Source organism: Agelaius phoeniceus, chromosome 8 (assembly GCF_051311805.1).
Source record: "Agelaius phoeniceus isolate bAgePho1 chromosome 8, bAgePho1.hap1, whole genome shotgun sequence".
NCBI lineage: Eukaryota > Metazoa > Chordata > Aves > Passeriformes > Icteridae > Agelaius > Agelaius phoeniceus.
In genome coordinates this window covers 19,502,738-19,521,405 of record NC_135272.1, presented here as the reverse complement: position 1 = coordinate 19,521,405, position 18,668 = coordinate 19,502,738, and the positions used below count along the sequence as shown (strand labels likewise).

Genomic DNA, 18,668 nt, shown 5'->3' with positions numbered 1-18,668 from the left:
GCCTTTCTTATCAAGAAAGCAAATAAATACTGGCTGTAACTGGGCCTTTGCTGGCTGTAACTGCAATTGCTTACATAGGCTTCTCTGACATCTGTAGTGTTTAAATCAAAGTTCTCAAATGCTCACAAAGAGACCCAAAAAGACAATTACTTAGAAATCCAACAGTAATTTTGCCCTCACACATCATAGAAATATTGTGTTTGTGTTAAAAAACACCTTTACTGGAGATCTATAGTGATTCAGTTGCTTACTAGTAGTTCAGGGCAGTTTTAGAGATCCTTGTACTATTAATTTGGTAATATTTTCTAAAAAAATAATAACTATCTACTAAAATATGACAGGCTAGGAAATGCTGTGTTAGTGTTCACTCTTTTCTCAGTTTCCATAAAAGCAGCATTAACCTTTAGAGGTACCCTGTGGTAACATATTAAAAAATATATTTAACGTGAAAAACAGTAAGGGATTATTTTGCCTAATCAGAAAAATTATTTGACTGTTACTTGTATTATCTTGCTCATGGGAGTTACTGGGAAGCTGAGATCTCACTCAGTGTTCAGTAACTGAAGAAACATCATGCATAAGCAATAGCTTGAAGTGAAAGTGAAATATGTCTATTTCCCCCTAGCTGGGGGAAAAAATAATTCTGTTTCCAACTGCATTCATAAAGTTCCCACATCTGAAAGAGTTTGATAGAATTGCAGGCCTAAGTACATACATGCTTTATTATGTGCCTGTGTGTTTTTAACTAATACAGATACATTATTAGTAAGACAAGTAATAGTATAAATATATTTACAGTAGGGAAACTGGTGACCAGAGGGACCTGTATTCTTGACAATATTTAGGTTCATAACTTTCACAGAGTATAGTGGATTTAATACAAATATTTTAAGATATTATTTTAGGGTCTTGGCTCATTGACAGAATGGGGTATATATGTCTGAAACATTATAATATATATAAGTATATATGGAAGTAATTTCCCAAGACTCATGAGAAGGGATGAAAATGCAAGCTACAATTCTGTTGGAAACGATAATCAGAGTTTAAGAAGAAAAAATAATTTTTATGTGAAAAGTAAAGAGGGTAAGGGAAGGAACACTGTTTTGCTTATCATTGTATAGCTTCTCTTATTTGAAAAGATGTTAGCTATTGCTAAAGAGCTGCAAAGCAAGAAAACCAAGATAACACCAAGAGAACCAGTGAGAAGAAAAACCAACTCTGTAACTACTGGGTACAAGTCCCCAGCAATCATCAATCTCTCTGGAAGGGCTCTTTTCAAACACACCAGCCTCCTTTAAAAATAGTACAATCAATAATTCTGCAGCCTTTATGAAAATGTTTCTATGAAAGGGTACTGCTTGATAATTTTTTAAGTGTCATATCCAGTATAAAGTAAACAGAATGCATTAGGGTATATGGACTATAAAAAGTCCACAGCTGCATTTTCTTTGTAAAGTGTACTGAAACTGTTGTTTGTGTGTTCATAACAATTCTGTATTTATTTCAGAGCAGATGTTCTACCTTAACCAAACGAGATAGAGACATAGAGGGCTGGGGGTGGGTTTGAACCTTCCTGCAAGCCTGAAGAGATAAAGCTGTGTAACCTACTATTGACCTGTGTCAGAGGATGAGGACGTCAAGTGGCAAACGAATGGAACAACATCTAACATGAAAAGAAGCTGATGAGGCTTTTTGCATGGTTTATTATAGGCACTTAAGGAAGTAAGTGAAAGCTTATAATTTTGAAAGCAACAGGAATCTTGTACAGGAGACTTCATTCCAAGTATATAAAGAGGAATTTCTCTTGCTTAAGAACCAAGAAAGTAATTAAGTAAATATATATAATTTTGGAAGTTAACTATTGTGCAGTCCAGGGTTTATACTGATAGCTATTCTATTTTTTAATCCCAAAGCTATATGGAAAACAATAAGCCATTGAAGAGAACCCATATTACCATGTGAGTCCTTCTAATCAACTTTCCTCTTAGGTATTAAGCTAACTATTCAGCAAAACTGTGGCATTTTAGGTCAGACCTTGCTCAAGTTTCATATATGTGCATTGAGCTCTATGTTACTGGCAAGTTATCATCATAAAACATCACTGGAGTTCAAATCAAGTGATATGCAAAGAGGCTGCATCCCTACCAGATTGTTTTGATTATGGATAACTAGATCGAAGAATTTTTTGTTACTAGCATTTCCTATTTTGGAATATTGAAATATGTTTGAAAAAGTGCATTGGAGTTGGCTGAATACATGCTGGATACTAGGCTTTCTCTGAAGAGAACAGTCCTGGCACCAATATTCACCCACCTCTCTCTTGTGTAAACTACACATACAAAACCATGCATTTCAAAATTTTTCAAGCTTTTCAGCATTATTGTCTTAGTTAAAGATTTATTAGGGAATTAATGACAGTATTATTATCTTAGATATAAAGAATTCTTCCTACCAAATCAGTTTGTGTATGGTGGGGTTTTTTCCTCCCAAAGAGAGGAGAATGTTGAGTCATTGAAACAATCCTGACCATCTAAAAGGAAATAAATTGTGATAAAGTCATAATGTAGGATGAGATTTTTTTCTCCATAATTAATAATTTAGTTTCCCTTGAGCTTTGGCACTGTTTCATATTTACCTGGTTTGCCAACTTACCGTTAATTTACAAATTAGATTAAAGTATTCCCCTTATGTTCAGAAATGTCCTTCTACAGTATGCATTTTTTGATTCTTTAATAATCATATTAATTTCATAATTTTTCTATGTCACACATAAAATGTAGACTTGGAACCGTATTTAACCGAAAATATTTGTTAACCTAGAGGTAAAAGGCATTTTACAGTTTTCAGTCAATGACTGTAACAAGCCACCTGGTGGCAGTAGCCAATCAGTCAAATAAGATTTGCCAGTTGACTGCCAGAAACCTGCTTTGGTTTTGCATCTTTATTCTGACTCAATAGCTGAAGTCCCTGCCCCACAGCTTTCTACCAAAATATGTATCGACTATGACTTACATAGATTTTTTTTTAAAAGTACTTCCTCGCTTATCTGACACTAAATATTTTCATTGGTTCCCTGATACCAATTTGAGACAGGTCTGTATGGGTGTTATGAGAAAATTACACACAAACTGTCACCTTTCTAAGAGCCTCCACTTATGCAGTGCCCAACACACATAAATTGATAAAGGACTTCAGTAAAATCATTTCACCCTATTCAAGTGATGTGGGTGCTTTGTCTAATGCACATTATCAAGTTTTATCTGATGAAAGTACTGCATTATTAACTTGAGTTTTATGTACTTTCTGACCATTGCTGTGATGCTTTTTTAAATTATTAATTTCATTACATCAGCAAGATGTGATATGTTTTTATTGTTCTGCTTTACAGGGAGCAAAGAGCTTGCTGGCAAAGGCATTGACCTGTAAGTGCTTCAGTGTAAGGCACTTTAGACCTGATTACAGAATTCATAATGTCAAGCTAAGATTAATTGAAATCTTGTACAACATTCTCTCACATAATAAGTTTCTTTGCCAGCCAATCTCAATTCCTCCTTTTCGCACCCCCCCCCCCCATCTTTTTTCCTCTGCCCTTTCACTTGGATTAGGAACTAATTTTCCTACCCTTTTTCATCTCATCAATCCTTTCTCAGACCACCCATTTCCATTTCTTCATCTTTTCTCAGCAGCTCCCAATTTAATTCCTTCATGGCTTTAAATGGCTTTAAATGCATTCTCTGTTCAGACCCAGCATGTCTGTGGTTTTGCAGTTGCTTTGGGTCCAAGTACAAGCAGTGCTGCTGGAGGGATGATGCTCAGCACTGTCAGTTGTAGCAACATTCCAGCTAGTACATGTCCAGTGCCCCTGTGGGGGAACCATGATGTTTGAGTACACCCCATGGGAAGGGGGACTACTTCATCCTGCTCATGGTTAATATCTTTTAAAACAAATGCTTGTGGTAGTCATACATTTGGTGAAATATTTTCCTTCTGCAATATATCACCCCATGTTAGCTTGTTCAAATTACCCTGGCTTGAATTCTGCTTGTGCTGAAAGATTACAGAGCAGGACTACAGTTCCCAGTATTAGCTTTCAGATAACTTAATGTAATTATTTCTTTGCTTAAAAGTCAGATGTCAAATATATAGAACAGAAAAGAAAAATCAGTTGGTTACCATTTGAACTCAAAGACCTATCTAGGTAAGATTTAAGGATTATTATTTTAATGAACCAGGAAAATATTCATTATATTCTTAGTATAGTTTGATATATTAGGAAGGAACATCATAAAGGAGATGGAGTGTGCAAGAGACACTCTGAATATTTATTTTTGAGGAGAAAATAGATCTGCTTGATAAGACAAGCTACAGTTCATTTAGGAATAGATCCAATGAAGTCTTAAATCTCAGCATATCTCACAAGTATTATATGGAACAATTCACAGGAAGACAGAAGTGGTTCAGCACACTGGTATGATAAGTTCTCCTTCTACAACAAAAATTGGCCAGGTATATGTGAATCAATTTTACACTTAACTAAGTTAAATGGTACAAGAATATAATTCAGATAGTTTTGTTTGCCAAGTCCCACGTTTGCAGATTATTAATATCAAAATAATGTGATGCTATTAGCCAAAGCACAGTCAAATGTATCTTAAGCACTTATGTGAAAAGCTGGTTTAATGGCATTTTATATGGTCCTCTTTATAGATATTTGCATTGAATTTTCTATTAAAAATTAAACCTGATTAAAAATTAACTTTCCATGGATGTTAGAGCATAGATTTTTTGAGTCCACACAGTAAAAGAATGGCCAAAGTGGAACTGAAAACAAACCCAAAATGTTAATCTTTGAAAGGTCAAACACTTCCTTACATGAAAGGACAAACTGAATAGGTTCATGTCCTAGCCTCTCCATCTCATATGATTTCTGACTTAAATAGACATTTTTATTCCAGCCTATCATTTATTCACTACCCACCAGGCTATTGCAATCTGTTTAGCCATTTAGAAGGGACTTTTAAAAAAGGCTATAGGTGATTACATCAATGTTCTCATAAATGTTTTCACTCAATACTAGATTCTAATACCTAATTATGTTTGAGAACATATCCAAATTTCTGCGGAGAATTTAACTGTCTAAGAAAGCAGTTGTTTTCAGTTACTGCATAACAAAGATCTAACTCAGGAAAGACTGAAGTTTAACCAAACTGCAGGTATACACTTTTAAAGAAAAGGAACTTTCTTTCAAGTTTGCTTTTCTGGTTGAGAAATCCCCATTAGAAAACAAAAGCTAGACAGAAGACTCAACACCTCTTAAGCTTCTTATTGTTGGAACAATAACACAGTGCTAATTCATGAATTTACAGGGCATGAGTGTAGAGCATTGAGAAGAAATGTGCTCACTTGAAATTTTATGAAGTCTCATATTTCCTGTGTTCAGGCCAAAGGAATCTGCTTTTAATTTAGTTAGATGTTCAGCTAAGTTCTCTCTGTGCTAGTTGGCTTTTATTGCTGTTATTGGGGACTGTTTTTCTGTTACTAAAAAACTACTGCCACCATGTAAGTACTCCAAGCTCCCATACTGTGTTTTTACCCTTTAAAAGTACTTAGAGTACTTTTTACCCTTTAAAACAGGCCTAAGCACTATGACATTAGTGAGATGTGGCACCTAGTGATAAGCTCCCCAAAGTGTATTGACACCACTACTAGGACAGGTGCTCTGTAACACTATGTTGCAAAACAAGAGGAAAGAAAAGAGGACCACTAGGAAGGCCATACACTAAGTATGTAAAAGGACTGAAGAACTCCAGTATGAGTAGATTTGCAACTGCTGCAAAATTATTTCCTGATGATTAATATTGATACGGTATACACTCTTATTTTGAAGCAACTATTGATCGTTTCCTGCTGTGGTGTATCATAATCACACACTGAGAAACTGCAAACAAGATAAAATGGCACTGTGAAAATCACCCCTTAGATGCCAGTGTAGTAAATGCTCAGTTGGTGTTGGCTGTGTTCTAGACAAAAGTGCAATGCTCAAAGGTAGCACTTGTGCAGTCATGTTTTGCTGGCTTCCATACAGAGAAAAACTGCTCAATTGACTTGTGCTAAATGAACACAGACCCAAAGTCTGTAAGGGATGGGCCAGCAGAAGAAATGATGGTGATGGAGAAAGGATTGGAGAAGTCTGCTCTGTTCCTGATTACACTTCATCAAGAGACCTGCAACATTCATTATCTTTGAAACAGCATTTTTTTAATATTGAATTGAAAGCCAATGAAATTATACTAAGTGATTATAAAGATATAAATTATACCAATTATTAAGTTATTTCACAGTACCCAGGAAACTTTTTTGCTGTGTAGTGAATCAAGTTCTTTATTTACACTGTTGACATCTGGTTTAGCTACAGTCACAAATGATGTCAAAATAACTGGCTCAGGCTTAGTTTCACAATGATCTAATGTCCAAGACACTAAAAAAAATTCTTTTTCATAAACATGGTTCCATTTCAAAATCTGTTTCAATGCACAGTATAGAGGAAATGTGCCAATGCAAACCTAGTCAGGGTAGGGTGAGTTTCTGTATGGAGTAAGGAAATCAAAAGAGCCACATTTTAAAACTTAGTAACAGGAGAGAAATTGCCTTCAATTTCTTCAATAGGAACCCTTCTGGTTTCTATCTTGCTTTTCACAAAGTATTCAACATGCACTTTAGGATAACTATTTATGCAAAGGACTTGGCTACATAGGCATTATTTGCTCTCCCTCTTTTAGAGCTGCTTTCTATGTAAGCAGCTCATGAAATTTTAAATCCCAGCCCATTTTCAGTATGTGACAGGACAACAGCAAGCCTGGAAAAGACACTTGTGCAAGGCTCTGTGGCAGTCACTTCACCAACTGCAGTCACTTCAAGGTACTGAAGCTTGCAGAGGACCCTAGAAAAAAGATGGCCCACATCTCTTTCAGTTACCTCAGTTGTTTTTTTTCCTATGACTTCCATAACTATTGAAGCTTCCTGTATTTCCCATTCCTATGTTGTATCATCTTCTTTTCTGGGACACATCCAATTCAGAGGAACAGCCAGCATGCCAGGAGAGCCAGGGTTCTGCTAGGTGCAAGTCTGTCCTGTATATGAACACAGGCCAGCAAGCTGACTAAAGAGTAAGGGGGCTGGAAAAGACAAGGACAATGGGGGGGAAATAGACATTATATCACATGTCTATTTCACAAGGACAATAGGGAGGGAAATAGACATTATTTCACACGTCTATTTCCTACTGAGCAGGAAATAGACATGTGAAATAACTCAGATTGTAACTATCACATCTGAATCATATCTGAATGAGCCTTGATGAGGTGATTCTTAAGGGAACTGCATTCACAGGGGTGCTTTTCCTTTTTGCCCCATTCTGTTTAGGAAACCTAATATATGTTAAGGGCATACAAGTCGACATATTCACCTATACCAACATGAAAACCTTTCTCAACAATACCAGAAAACATTAACTGTAATGAGGAACAAACAGATTTCTTGACATTTGCAGAGGGAGGAGCAAGTGAAAGAGAAAATAAAGGAGAAAAGCCACCAAATAATTAAAAAACTTCAGTTTGAAATGGGCAGAGGTGTTTCCATGAATATCAAGACCTTTAGACTTTCCCTAAATGCATGGTAATTGGCTAAACACCCTGCAGTAAAATACACTTATAAGGGTATGCATGGGATGGCTAGAAGCAAATGGTTAAGCCTAAATTGTTTTGCAGACTCCTTCCAATTCCACAAAATACATGTTCCACTTCCGAGAACTCAAAAAGCAAAAACAAACTCAGTATAACACAGTGACTGTAAATTGAGAAGCACTTTTTTAAAAACGTATTTCTAGGCAATAAAAATAGACTGACCTTCCAAAGTTGCAAGGCTGACCTTTACACTGGGGTGCAGTTAATAACTTCGGTCGTGAGAGGCCTGGAGCATTTGTTCCAGGTGTCCTGCAATACAAAGCAATGGTAGGGGCTGAATGGTGTCAGCACTTCGGATGACAGTATGCTGCAAAACAAGGCGGCGGGGGTGTGTTGTTCTGGTGTGTGGGATTTTTTTAAAAACCATGCTACCTCTTAGTCAAAGACAGATCCACGGAGTTTGTAGTCTTGTCCACACACTATATATAGCACTTAAACTCTGGCTGACATCATGTTTTTTCAGCAGCGCAGCCTATCAGGATGGAGCCGGCCGCCCGGCGCCGGGTGCCGGCCCTGAGGCAGCGGGGCGGGAACGCTGAGGGAACTCGGCGGAGCGGCGTTCCAGTCACCGCAAGGAGTGGCTGGGCCCAGAGGCATCAGCCGGGATACTCCGGACAACCTTTACAGCCACCTAGCCCTCAGCAGAGTGCCCGGTAAACCGCACAGAGCTCCGGACTCAGGTGGCCGGGCCCCGCAGGGACGCCTCCCGTGCGCACCAGCCGAGCGCAAAGGCGCTGCTGGGGCTGTGGCTGTAGACGCTGACAGCAGACGGGAGCAGCGCACCGCGCCGTCCGACAGCCCTGCCGGGCTGCAGGGCCCACGCTCGCGGAGAGATCAGCCCGCTCGCTGCCGCAACAGCGCGGGGCACGGGGGGAGCCCCTGAGGTAGCCCCTGAGGTATCTCTGGGAGAGCCCCGGGGTAACCCTGAGGGAACCCCTAAGGTATTCCTGAGGTATCCTCTCCCTTCAGGGCGCGCTTCGCGGAGCCGGGAGCGGAGGGGCGGGACCGGGAGCTAAGGGGCGGGGTCGGTTCGGTGGGGCAGGGCCGAGAGCGGAAGAACGGGGCCGGGAACGGAGGGGCGGGATCGACGGGGCGGGACCAAGGCCGGAGGGGCGAGGCCGGGTGGGGCCCTGGGCGGAGGGGCGGGGCCTGACCGGGGCAGAGCGAGAGCGGAGGGGCGGGGTAGCCCCGGCCCGGCCGCCCCGCAGCGCCGTCGGGGCGGGCCCTGGGCTCTCGCGGGAGCTGCGCCGGCGCCGCCCGTCTACGAGCGCGGCCGCCGCGGAACCAATAAACTTTGTTTAAAAAAAAAAAGGCAAGAAAAGGGCAGGAAAGGAGCGGTGCCGCCACGGCTACGGGCAAGTGCGTCACTGACCGCCGAACCGGCCCGAGGTGGCCGCTGCGGGCAGCTCCAGCCCCGGCTCCGCTCGGCCTCGGCAGCCGTAGCCCTCCGCGGGGAGCGGCGCCTCCGCCGCTCTGCGGGCCCGCTCGTGAGTATGGTGGAACGGCTGCGGTGGGCAGCGCGCCCCGCGGAGGGCGGCGGGGCGGCCGTGAGGGGCCTGGCGGGGCACTCCGGCAGCGCCGGGGCGGGCGCGAAGAGTGACAGGTGTCAGGCTTCCCCTTCCCGGGGGCACCCGTGTAGCTCTGGCTGCGGGCCGGGCCGCGCTGTGGGACGGGAGCTTCTCCGGGGTGCTGCCGGCGGTGGTCCCCGGCCAGGGCAGGGCTGGGCTCTGCCTGACAGCTCGTCCCTCGCCGCCTCCCCTCTGCCCTGCCCTGCGGTGCGAGTGTCCGCGCTCCCCCGGGACCGGGGAACATGTAAGCGCGGTCGGCGGCGTGAGGCGCTCCTGAGCGGCCGCGTGCTGCCGGGGGTCTCCGCTGACCCGCGGGGTTTTGTCTGTTCCCCCACGGCAGGGCTCGCCTCTCCCTCCCCGCACTGAGAGTCCGGGAGCGCCGGACGGGCGGGCGCAGCCATGGCGGGCGGTAAGGAGACGCGGCTGCTGCACCTCGGCGAGATGGAGAAGCTGGACAAGACCCTCTTCAGGCTGGAGCAGGGTAGGACGGGGTGCCGGGGCCGGGTGAGAAGGACATGGCCGGGACCTCGTCGTCGTCTTTGGGTGGTAGTGGAAAGAAGAGCTCATCCTGAAGTGGAGGGCTTTTGGGGGTGTGTGGGGGGTGTTGTTAGTTTAGGTTTGGGAGTTGGTTTGTTTTGTTTTGATTTGTTTCCACTGCAGAGCTCTATGGACTCCGCACACAATTTAATCTGACTCGTTAAACTCTTGAGAAATGAAGAGCAGATTGGCCAAGAGCCGTCAGTCTTCATGGGCGCAAAGCATTTTTTAGACAGGACTTCTCCTTTTATAGCCTGTACTTCAGTGACCTGAGAAAGTCCTCATAAGTCAAGGTCTCCAGTGTTTATCTTCTTATGCAGCACCCCATGTTTTAATATTGCAGTTTTGAAATCTATCAGTAATACTTGCATTTTGCAAAGTCTGCAGGTTTGAGGTAGTGTTTCAGAATATAAGCTCTTTAACAACTCCTAAATCTTGTTATCAGATTTGTTATATGATCAGAGCTATATATCATGCTGCATACTTAAAAGAACTTGATGTTATTTCTTCCTGAGAATGTTTTTAAGTCTATTTGTAAAAAAAAGTCCAAAACCAAAACCCATCTACTAATTGGTCTACTATTGTGCTGCTTAGCAAATTGAGACTATAAAACTAAAGCCCTTGTCTTTAAAAAACATTTTTAACAGTGCAACAATTTTTAGTGAGAGTTTTTGTGGATTTTTTTACGGTGTGTTACTAATCTAGGAACATAAAGGAGCAAGATTTTGGTTCTTGAGAATAAAAATTCTCTTCAACTATATTGATTCCAAAATCTTCTGACCAGCCTAATATAAAGAAATGTCAATAGTGAAGAAGTGCAGAGTTGATCCTAACTTCCATTTTTAACTTGTCCATCAAGTTGTGTAAATTTTCTTGAAAGGAGGGAAGCAGAAATGCATGGCTGTCAAACATTCAAAGTGCCCCTGCTGGTAGCAGTCTCTGAGAGGGCATAGCTAATTTTGAGCACAGCATTTCTGATGTCAGTGTAACTCTTAGAGGAAATAAGATATCAGTGGTATATATCCCTGTGCTCTAATTTTAGTAATCCCTCTAATAAAATGTCAGGCCAGTACTGAAGAGAGCGTACTTAACCTTCCAAAAGTGGTTTTATATCTATATCTATTACATTTGAATGAGCTTCATTTTACCTGACAGACATTCAGATATGAAAACAACTCCTTTACCTGGTGGGCTTTGGTGCAGTGATGATTTTGTTAATGAGAGAAACACAAAGCTGGATAACACTTATGTTTAAATGTATTCAGACACTGAACTCTGGTATTAGAGTCCCCATGATTCTATTTAATAAACAAGTAGTGTTTTTCAGCTTAAGGTATTGTAGCTCGGTGTCCAGAATTTTTTACACTTTGATTCATTATCTGTATACTAATAATTTTCCCCTTCTTTGCAAGCACTCAGGTTTCTTTTACTCCCAGTTTTGTAGGCTGCTAGGGCCAGTAGGTGATTTACTGCACTTAACTACGTGACTGGCATGTTCTATGTAAGAGCTGACATCTGTTTCGTTCACTTGAATGAGCCCTGTACTTAGCCACTTGTGATGGTGAGCCTCATACCTGCAGGTGGAAACCTTTCTAAACCCTCCTGACTAAGCAGAATTTTTTATGTCTTACTCAGTAGAGTACATATGCTTTTATGTTCTAATTTTTTAACTTAATTTTTTCTCACTCTCACAAGTATCTTAAGCCTAAACTTAAGCCTTTTTCTATGTGTGTGAGAGACCTGGAGCACACGTACAAGATTCCCTTTAGTTTGTTAAGCTCTCTCAAAGTATACATAATTCTTCAGTTAAAGCATAAGAAATTTACCTCTTTAGTGAATCCTTAGTGAATAACGAAGGTATTTGAAATATTTTCTGGTTTTAAATGTGTTCCTGTTTTTTTTCAGATGTTTTCATGGGTCAGCCTACTATATAGACTTGGTAAACCTAAGTACTTAAAGACTATGTAATCCAAAATCTACATAAAATTGTGTGTAGTCTGATGATCTTGGTGTTTTACTGTATTTTATTTTTAAAACTTTATGTAGCAAAGACAAACAAATTGGAAAGAAGATGAATGGTGCCATGTAAGTAAAGGAAAAAGGATATATGTAAAGTATGCCAAGAACAATCTTACGAAGGAAGGGAGAGATGGTGCAGTTTTGAGTGCTGCAATATAAGGTTTGAATCTGTTAGAGAGTGTCCAAAGAAGAGCAGTGAAGATGGTGAAGGTCCTTGAGGGGAAACCGTCTGAGGTGTGGCCGAGGTCACTGGGCCTGTTCAGCCTGGAGGAGAGGAGGCTGAGGGGAGACCTCATTGCAGTCTGCAACTTCCCTTGTGAGGGGCTGATCTCTGCTCTCTGGTGCCCAGAGACAGGAGCCAAGGGAATGGCATGGACCTGTGCCAGGGGAGGTTTTGGTTGGATGTTAGGAAAAGGTTCTTCACCCCCAAGGTGGTTGGGCACTGGGACAGGCTCTCTAGGGAAGTGGTGACACACCAAACCTGACAGAGTTCAAGAAGCATTTGGACAACAGTCTCAGGCACATGGTGTGATTGCTGGGGAATTCTGTGCAGTGCCTGGAGTTGGACTTGAGTGGTCCTTGTGAGTTGCCTTCCAGCTCAGGATGTTCTATGATTCTATGCTGTAGAAATTTATAATTGTGCTGAAATTCTTAGCAAATATGATGGTGTTATTAATATGGTAGCAAATTAGGAATTGTAATAAAAGACTAGAGATATCTAGTCCTCCTGATCAAGTGATTTTACCTTTTGTCTTTTTCTTTTTTTCTTGAGGTTTTGAGCTACAATTCCGATTGGGCCCAACTCTTCAGGGCAAGCCCGTTACTGTGTATACAAATTATCCAGCTCCTGGAGAAGTATTTGATCGCCACAAGTTCAGAACACTATCGTGGCACAATCCCACAGGAAAAGAAGATGACTCTGACAAATACTGCAAGTTGGATCTCCAAATTTCTGGGTCATACCAGTACTATTTTAGTCTTGGGTAAGTGAAATTTGTATACCTGCAGCCAAATGCAGTTTGCTCCCTTGGTCTACATCTTCACCTGAAAAACCCCCTTTTTTTCATGCATTTTTTGAATTGCAGCCAAGGGATCAATTAGAATCTGCCAATGAAAGACAGTAACTGGTGGTTATATAGTACTTTCTGATGCAGAAATATTCTGGAGAATATACAGAACCAAGCTGATCAACTTTCTGTGAATGTTGGAGAAGCAATCTGTTTTTACAAGTTGAAAAATTCATCAGCATTCTGAGTATCTCAGTGATTATTTTGTACTTTCTTCATTGACTTTGAGGGTTGTTTTCTATCTAGCACAGATGTTCTGGCATTCTTTACTTGGATCCTTTACTTCATCTTTTGTTTTAGTGGGACAACTGCAGAAGAGAATGCCACTGTCTGTAATAATTGTAGTCTGTTATTTTGTGTTTCTGGAAGATGGGTGGTTAAATTCTTCCAGGCTTAAGACATTCAGCTCAGGTACCTTCCTGGGAATGGGGCTCAAAGTGTAGATCTAGATGTAATAGATGGGCACTTGTGCTTTCTGTGTTTCCATATGCCAAAAGGAGAAACCAGTACTCCATCTCAGAAAATGGCAAAGGTATCTCACTTTTCCAGAGTTTTAAGCTCTGTATCCCATTTGTATTCTTTAAGTCCAGTAGAGAGATGATGCATAAGAGATAAGCATTTCAGTGTTTACTATTTCCTTCGTGTGTCATGCAGTCCTGTCCCCCTCTCTCTCTAGCCACTGTACTGGGCTACTGTATTTCTGAAAACCTATGGTATTTGAATTCTCTCTCTGAAACAGACTGGTACAATGGGTGTTAATTATACCAATGCAAATTACTTTTTCCTAGAAATGAAAAAAGTGGTGGTGGTTACATAGTTGTGGATCCTATTTTGCACGTTGGAGCTGATAATCATGTGCTGCCTTTGGATTGTGTTACACTCCAGACATACCTCGCTAAGTGTCTGGGACCATTTCATGAATGGGAAGATAGGCTGAAAGTGGCAAAAGAAACAGGTAATGCTAATAGACATATTCAAGGAGAGAAGTTTTTGTTTTATGATCAAAACCCAAAGTTACATGGAGGAGCTTCAGTGTAAACAATTAATAGATTCTTTGTTGATAATATATTTTCTACTATATTCAATTTCACTAACAGATTAAGTCAGCGAATTGATTAAAATATTGGCAGAAGTGCAGAAATTCAGGGATTTCCTAATATTGGAGACCACTTATTTTATTGTTTTAATTTCAGATAGACTTGGAAGTTTGTAGAACTGACAGGGTGATTTTTTAAAACTTGTGTTACGTAGAATTTCAAGGGGAAGATTCAGATGAATTTACATTGGTTATTCCAAACAGCAGCTCTGAGTACATAAGTGCAGCTTATTATGCTTCTTTCAATTAATTTTGATTGGTTTGGTTTTTTTTCTCATTTAATAAATGGGTTTTTATTTCATAGGTTACAACATGATTCATTTTACGCCACTACAGATGCTTGGACTATCTAGATCATGTTACTCACTGGCTGACCAGTTAGAAGTAAACCCTGAATTTTCAAACCATAATAAAAAGTGCACTTGGAGTGATATAGGAGCACTTGTGGAGAAACTGAAAAATGAATGGAATATGCTTTGCATCACAGATGTAGTCTACAATCATACTGGTATGATTTTCATTTGTTAATAACCAGATTGGCCCTATAATTCTATTTTGTTATTTCCCTTAACTTCTCTCTCTTTAACCCATTTTTAGTAGCTGTTTTAAGCAATGTAGTTGTGTCTGTCTTTGAGTCTCTCAAATCGGGGACAACTCCTTGCCATTATAACTGATACGTCTCTGTAACAGGTATAAAAGAACTTAGTATTGCTACTGAAAGAGTGAGGAGAGCCCTTCTTAAAAAGAATTACTAAATTGTGTATCTGTATTTATATAATACACCTATCTTCATTAGCTGTGGTGTGCAGTTCCCATATATTTGAACAGAGTCTGTATTATGAATTGTTTGATGAATATAACTGAGTACTTTCTTGTTAATAAGGTATTATGCTTGTAGCTGCTTAAAAGTAACTGCTCTAATTTGGGTCTAACATGCAGACTAGAAACAGAGTTGGGACAAGAAGGTAGGATTAAGTAATAGGGGAAATGTTACAGCTCAGTCTGTGGGGGAAGAAAGAAGAGAGCTTTGTGTTTGGGGCAGGCTGTTTTTTTGATATGTTAATACATCAAAGCTGTTACTTTTCTCAATTGCTTGAGGGACAGTGGATTTTCTTCTGTGTGATCTGATGAAATTTAAAGTGTAGTGCTTAAGAATTTGTAATTTTGTTAATTATTTGGATAATGATTTTTCTTTGTTTTTAATGCAGTTGCTACTGCATACTATAATCCTAAAGATCATAATTACCATACTCATACCAGAGACTACAGAAAGGGGTTATGTAGATTGATGTCTTTTGAGGGTCAAAAATGCCTAAAACTAAATAATTTGTGAATTTCAAGCTTTATTTGCTTTGGTTCTTTGGTGTTGACTTTTGCCAAACATTCCTGTCCAATCAGTCTGGAACACAGTGCTTTCCCTGTCTGTTGGTTGAGAAGTTACTAATTATAGTTGTTGGCTCTGTGTCTGAGGGAATCAGGCTTTTGAACATCCTCCCAGTTCTCAATAAAAAATTTCTTATGCTTTTTAACTAGATGTTCAGTTTCTCTTAGCAATGCTTGAGATCCTCTCATTTTTGAACAGTGTATATTTGCATGCTACTAGGGGGAATTTTTTTTGATGGACAGAAAGATCTTAACTACAGTAGTTACACACCAGAATATATTTGAGAAGGAAAATGTCATGTTATTTGGCTACATTTGTAGAAGGACTTTTTCAGGTTACATTCAGAGTTAAAGCAATCTTCATTGGGGTGGATGACTCAATGTTTGTACTATGGTGGAAAGATGTTCAGAAGTATCTTCTAAGAGGATAGAAATATTCAGATGATTGTGGTTCTTAGATCATTAAGCAAGGTATCCTTGATGACTTAGTTGCCTGTCATGACCCTTCAGCTTACAGGGGTTCTATCTGTTGGTAGTTTCTGATTTCTAGTGGAGACCATTGTATAAAAATGGCATTGATTCCCCTCTCCCCCTGTGGGAGCCAAGCAGCATCACCTGTAGGATCAGGCATTAAGCTGAAGTGTTTGGTTTGAAGCCCACAGTGTGGGCACAGCAGGGAACAGTGGGAATCAGCTCTGGATGTCTCTGTGAGGCTCTAATGAAAGGCAGCACCTGTGGCTCAACTTGAAAAGTGAAGTCATGTGCTGATGTAAAATGTCCCCAAGCCTTTGGCATCTTTGCAGGAGTATCACAGATAAACTTGCAAACCCTCTCTGGTAACTGCCTATATTCAAATAAGAAATATATTTACATTTACTTTTCACCAGGAGACAGAAGAAAGACAGTTGGAGGTTTTTTCTCTTTTCTGAGCTTTCCATGACTGTAATAAATCATATAAAGTTGTAAAAATAAGTGAAGTAAATTATGTATTACTTTTCTTTCACGAGAGGCAAATGCTGTACAATTGAAATATAGCACTTGAGTAAGTCTTACCTTCAAGTAAAGTTTGTGTTTAATTTATGTAAAAAATGTGTTAGTTAAGAAAATAATTTTGGATTTTTATGAGAAGAATGTAATGAATTTTAGAAAGTTTTCTGTAATTCCTCATCTTGGAATTTCCATATTCCTATACTTACTTTATTCTATACACGTACTCTTTACTATGGTATTATTTCCTTAGCTGTAGCCAATATCATCACCAGTGATGTTTTGGATAATTTTTCTTCTGCAGTTATGTTACATTGCAAATCACTGGAACTTAATTTTTGATCAGGAAACATCCTTCTGTCCTGTACCAGAACTAATAGAAGGCCTGTTGACTTTTTTTTAATGCTAACTCTTTAGGTTTAAATTATGTGTTGTCTTTTTAGAATTATTTGTATTTAGTTATGAAATTCCTTTATAGTAAATTATAGTTCTTGTTAGAAGAAATAGAACAAGCTGGTTTTACTTTTTGGAGAAGCAAGTTTTTTTCAGAAGTAGTAAAGGATAAAGAAAAAAGAGTAGGAGGGAATAATCCGTTTGGCCTGGAACAGCCTTTGACAGCCTAAACTTGATATTGCTTTACATAACTTTAAAACATGGTGGATTTAGTAGTAGGTTTTATTGGAACCACAAGGATTTTAATTTCCACAAAAGGTGTGACCTTATAATAATGAAATTTTGCCATATCTTGAGATACAAGATGGGTGCTCAGAAGAGCTGTTCACACCATAGACTGAGGTAGTATTTCTCTTCTTCGCTTTGACATTTTTGTTTTAACTTCTTTGAACTAAGTAAAGTTGGGATTTTAAGTGTTACTTGTTCTGCTGTAATTCTGGACACATCAGTGACTCTTCATGTTTTCAATATAATAATTTGTTATATATTTTCCCATGTGTGAAGTACTACTTCTGTTTTTCTCAGCTTTTCTGAAAACCTGTTTTTTGTTCTTAGGCATTCTGTGAGGTTTTCTTTTTATTTTCAGTTTGAAATATTCATTCAAAAGAATATATGAAATTTATTTTCATTTAAACAGCATAGCAAAAGAGATGCAAAAATAGAAAGAAATTAACTCTGGGATTTTTCTTCATTGTTATGCTTCCAAAATGAAAATTCTGTGCTATGTATGTATTTACCTGTACTGCTGCATGCATGCTGTCTATATTAGAATACCACATACTACACCTGTGTTCCAGTGAAGGCTCCTTACCTTCTCTCAGTTAATTTTTAATGTCCAGCAATCTTCTGGTGCTTGTTGATGCTGCAGGGGAAGCTTGGCAGATAGACACAGGGTACAGTGTTTGGCCTGAATGAGTGTTCATTTGCATGCACCAGACAGTGCACTCATCTTGCTGTGTAGGACTCAGGGATGTTGCTTCCTACAACTCAGCTTCTTTCTCTGGACACCAGTATCACAGCTAATCCTTTCTTAAATGCCCATTTAACTATATTTTGCATTAATTATTTTTGGGATGTGGGCACTCTTCCTCTCTAGCTGTATGTAGCATCTTGACAGGATGAAGAATATTAAAAAAGAAACAACTTTATATTATAAGTTCGGGATGTATGTTTGGCTTTCAACACACAAGAATATCAGTATCAAATTCAGTATTTGATGTATTTCTTGCACCAAAATTTAGTTGGTTTTTTTTGGTGTTTTAGAATTGGTGGTACTATTGCATATCTTTATATAACTAACAGAAAGTTTTTCTAGAGTCTCTGCAGTTGTATGTTTGACCAAAAAAATCAGTAATAATGGTCAATCAGTAATAACATTTCTGCACAAGATAGGATTTTCTATTGACATGGGAAACTTCAGTTTAAATGTGAATAAATGAACTGTATGTGCTATAGTAGCTCAGCTTCTCGATGTTAGGATTTTTACAAAATACAACTAAGGGTTCAGCTTATGTATTTATGTTTCTGTTTGGTTTTTCTCCCCTCCCTTTCTTCACTAAGCTACTAACAGTGAATGGCTCAGGATGCATCCGGAATGTGGCTATAACCTTGTAAATTCTCCTCACCTGAAGCCAGCTTGGGTCCTGGACAGAGCTCTGTGGCATTTGACTGGTATGGTGGCTGATGGAAAGTGTATTGCCAAAGGGGTCCCTCCCTTGATTGAAAATGATCAGCACTTGAATGTAAGTGAATGAGAACGAAGTATCAGCTAATGAACTGCATAAATAGCTGAATAAACCTTTGATATTTCTAG

At 39.7% G+C, this 18,668-nt stretch overlaps 1 protein-coding gene across 5 annotated transcripts in view; it reads left to right on the top strand.

Moving 5' to 3' along the window:
• Window positions 1-8,668: 8,668 nt before the first annotated feature.
• AGL (amylo-alpha-1,6-glucosidase and 4-alpha-glucanotransferase) overlaps window positions 8,669-18,668 on the top strand; it is a 34,351-nt gene continuing 24,351 nt past the window's right edge. For 2 of the 5 annotated variants that reach the window (XR_013183247.1, XM_054638835.2), the window contains exons 1-6: window positions 8,923-9,232; window positions 9,654-9,794; window positions 12,642-12,852; window positions 13,725-13,891; window positions 14,337-14,540; window positions 18,416-18,597. Coding sequence is in view for 4 of the 5 variants with exons in the window: in XM_054638835.2 (XP_054494810.1) it covers window positions 9,713-9,794; window positions 12,642-12,852; window positions 13,725-13,891; window positions 14,337-14,540; window positions 18,416-18,597 (846 nt within the window). In the remaining variant the exon portion in view is untranslated. Of the gene's footprint in view, window positions 8,687-8,921; window positions 9,233-9,540; window positions 9,558-9,653; window positions 9,795-12,641; window positions 12,853-13,724; window positions 13,892-14,336; window positions 14,541-18,415; window positions 18,598-18,668 lie in introns of those variants that run through there. The other 3 variants (XM_054638839.2, XM_054638836.2, XM_054638837.2) reach the window with 3 other exon arrangements.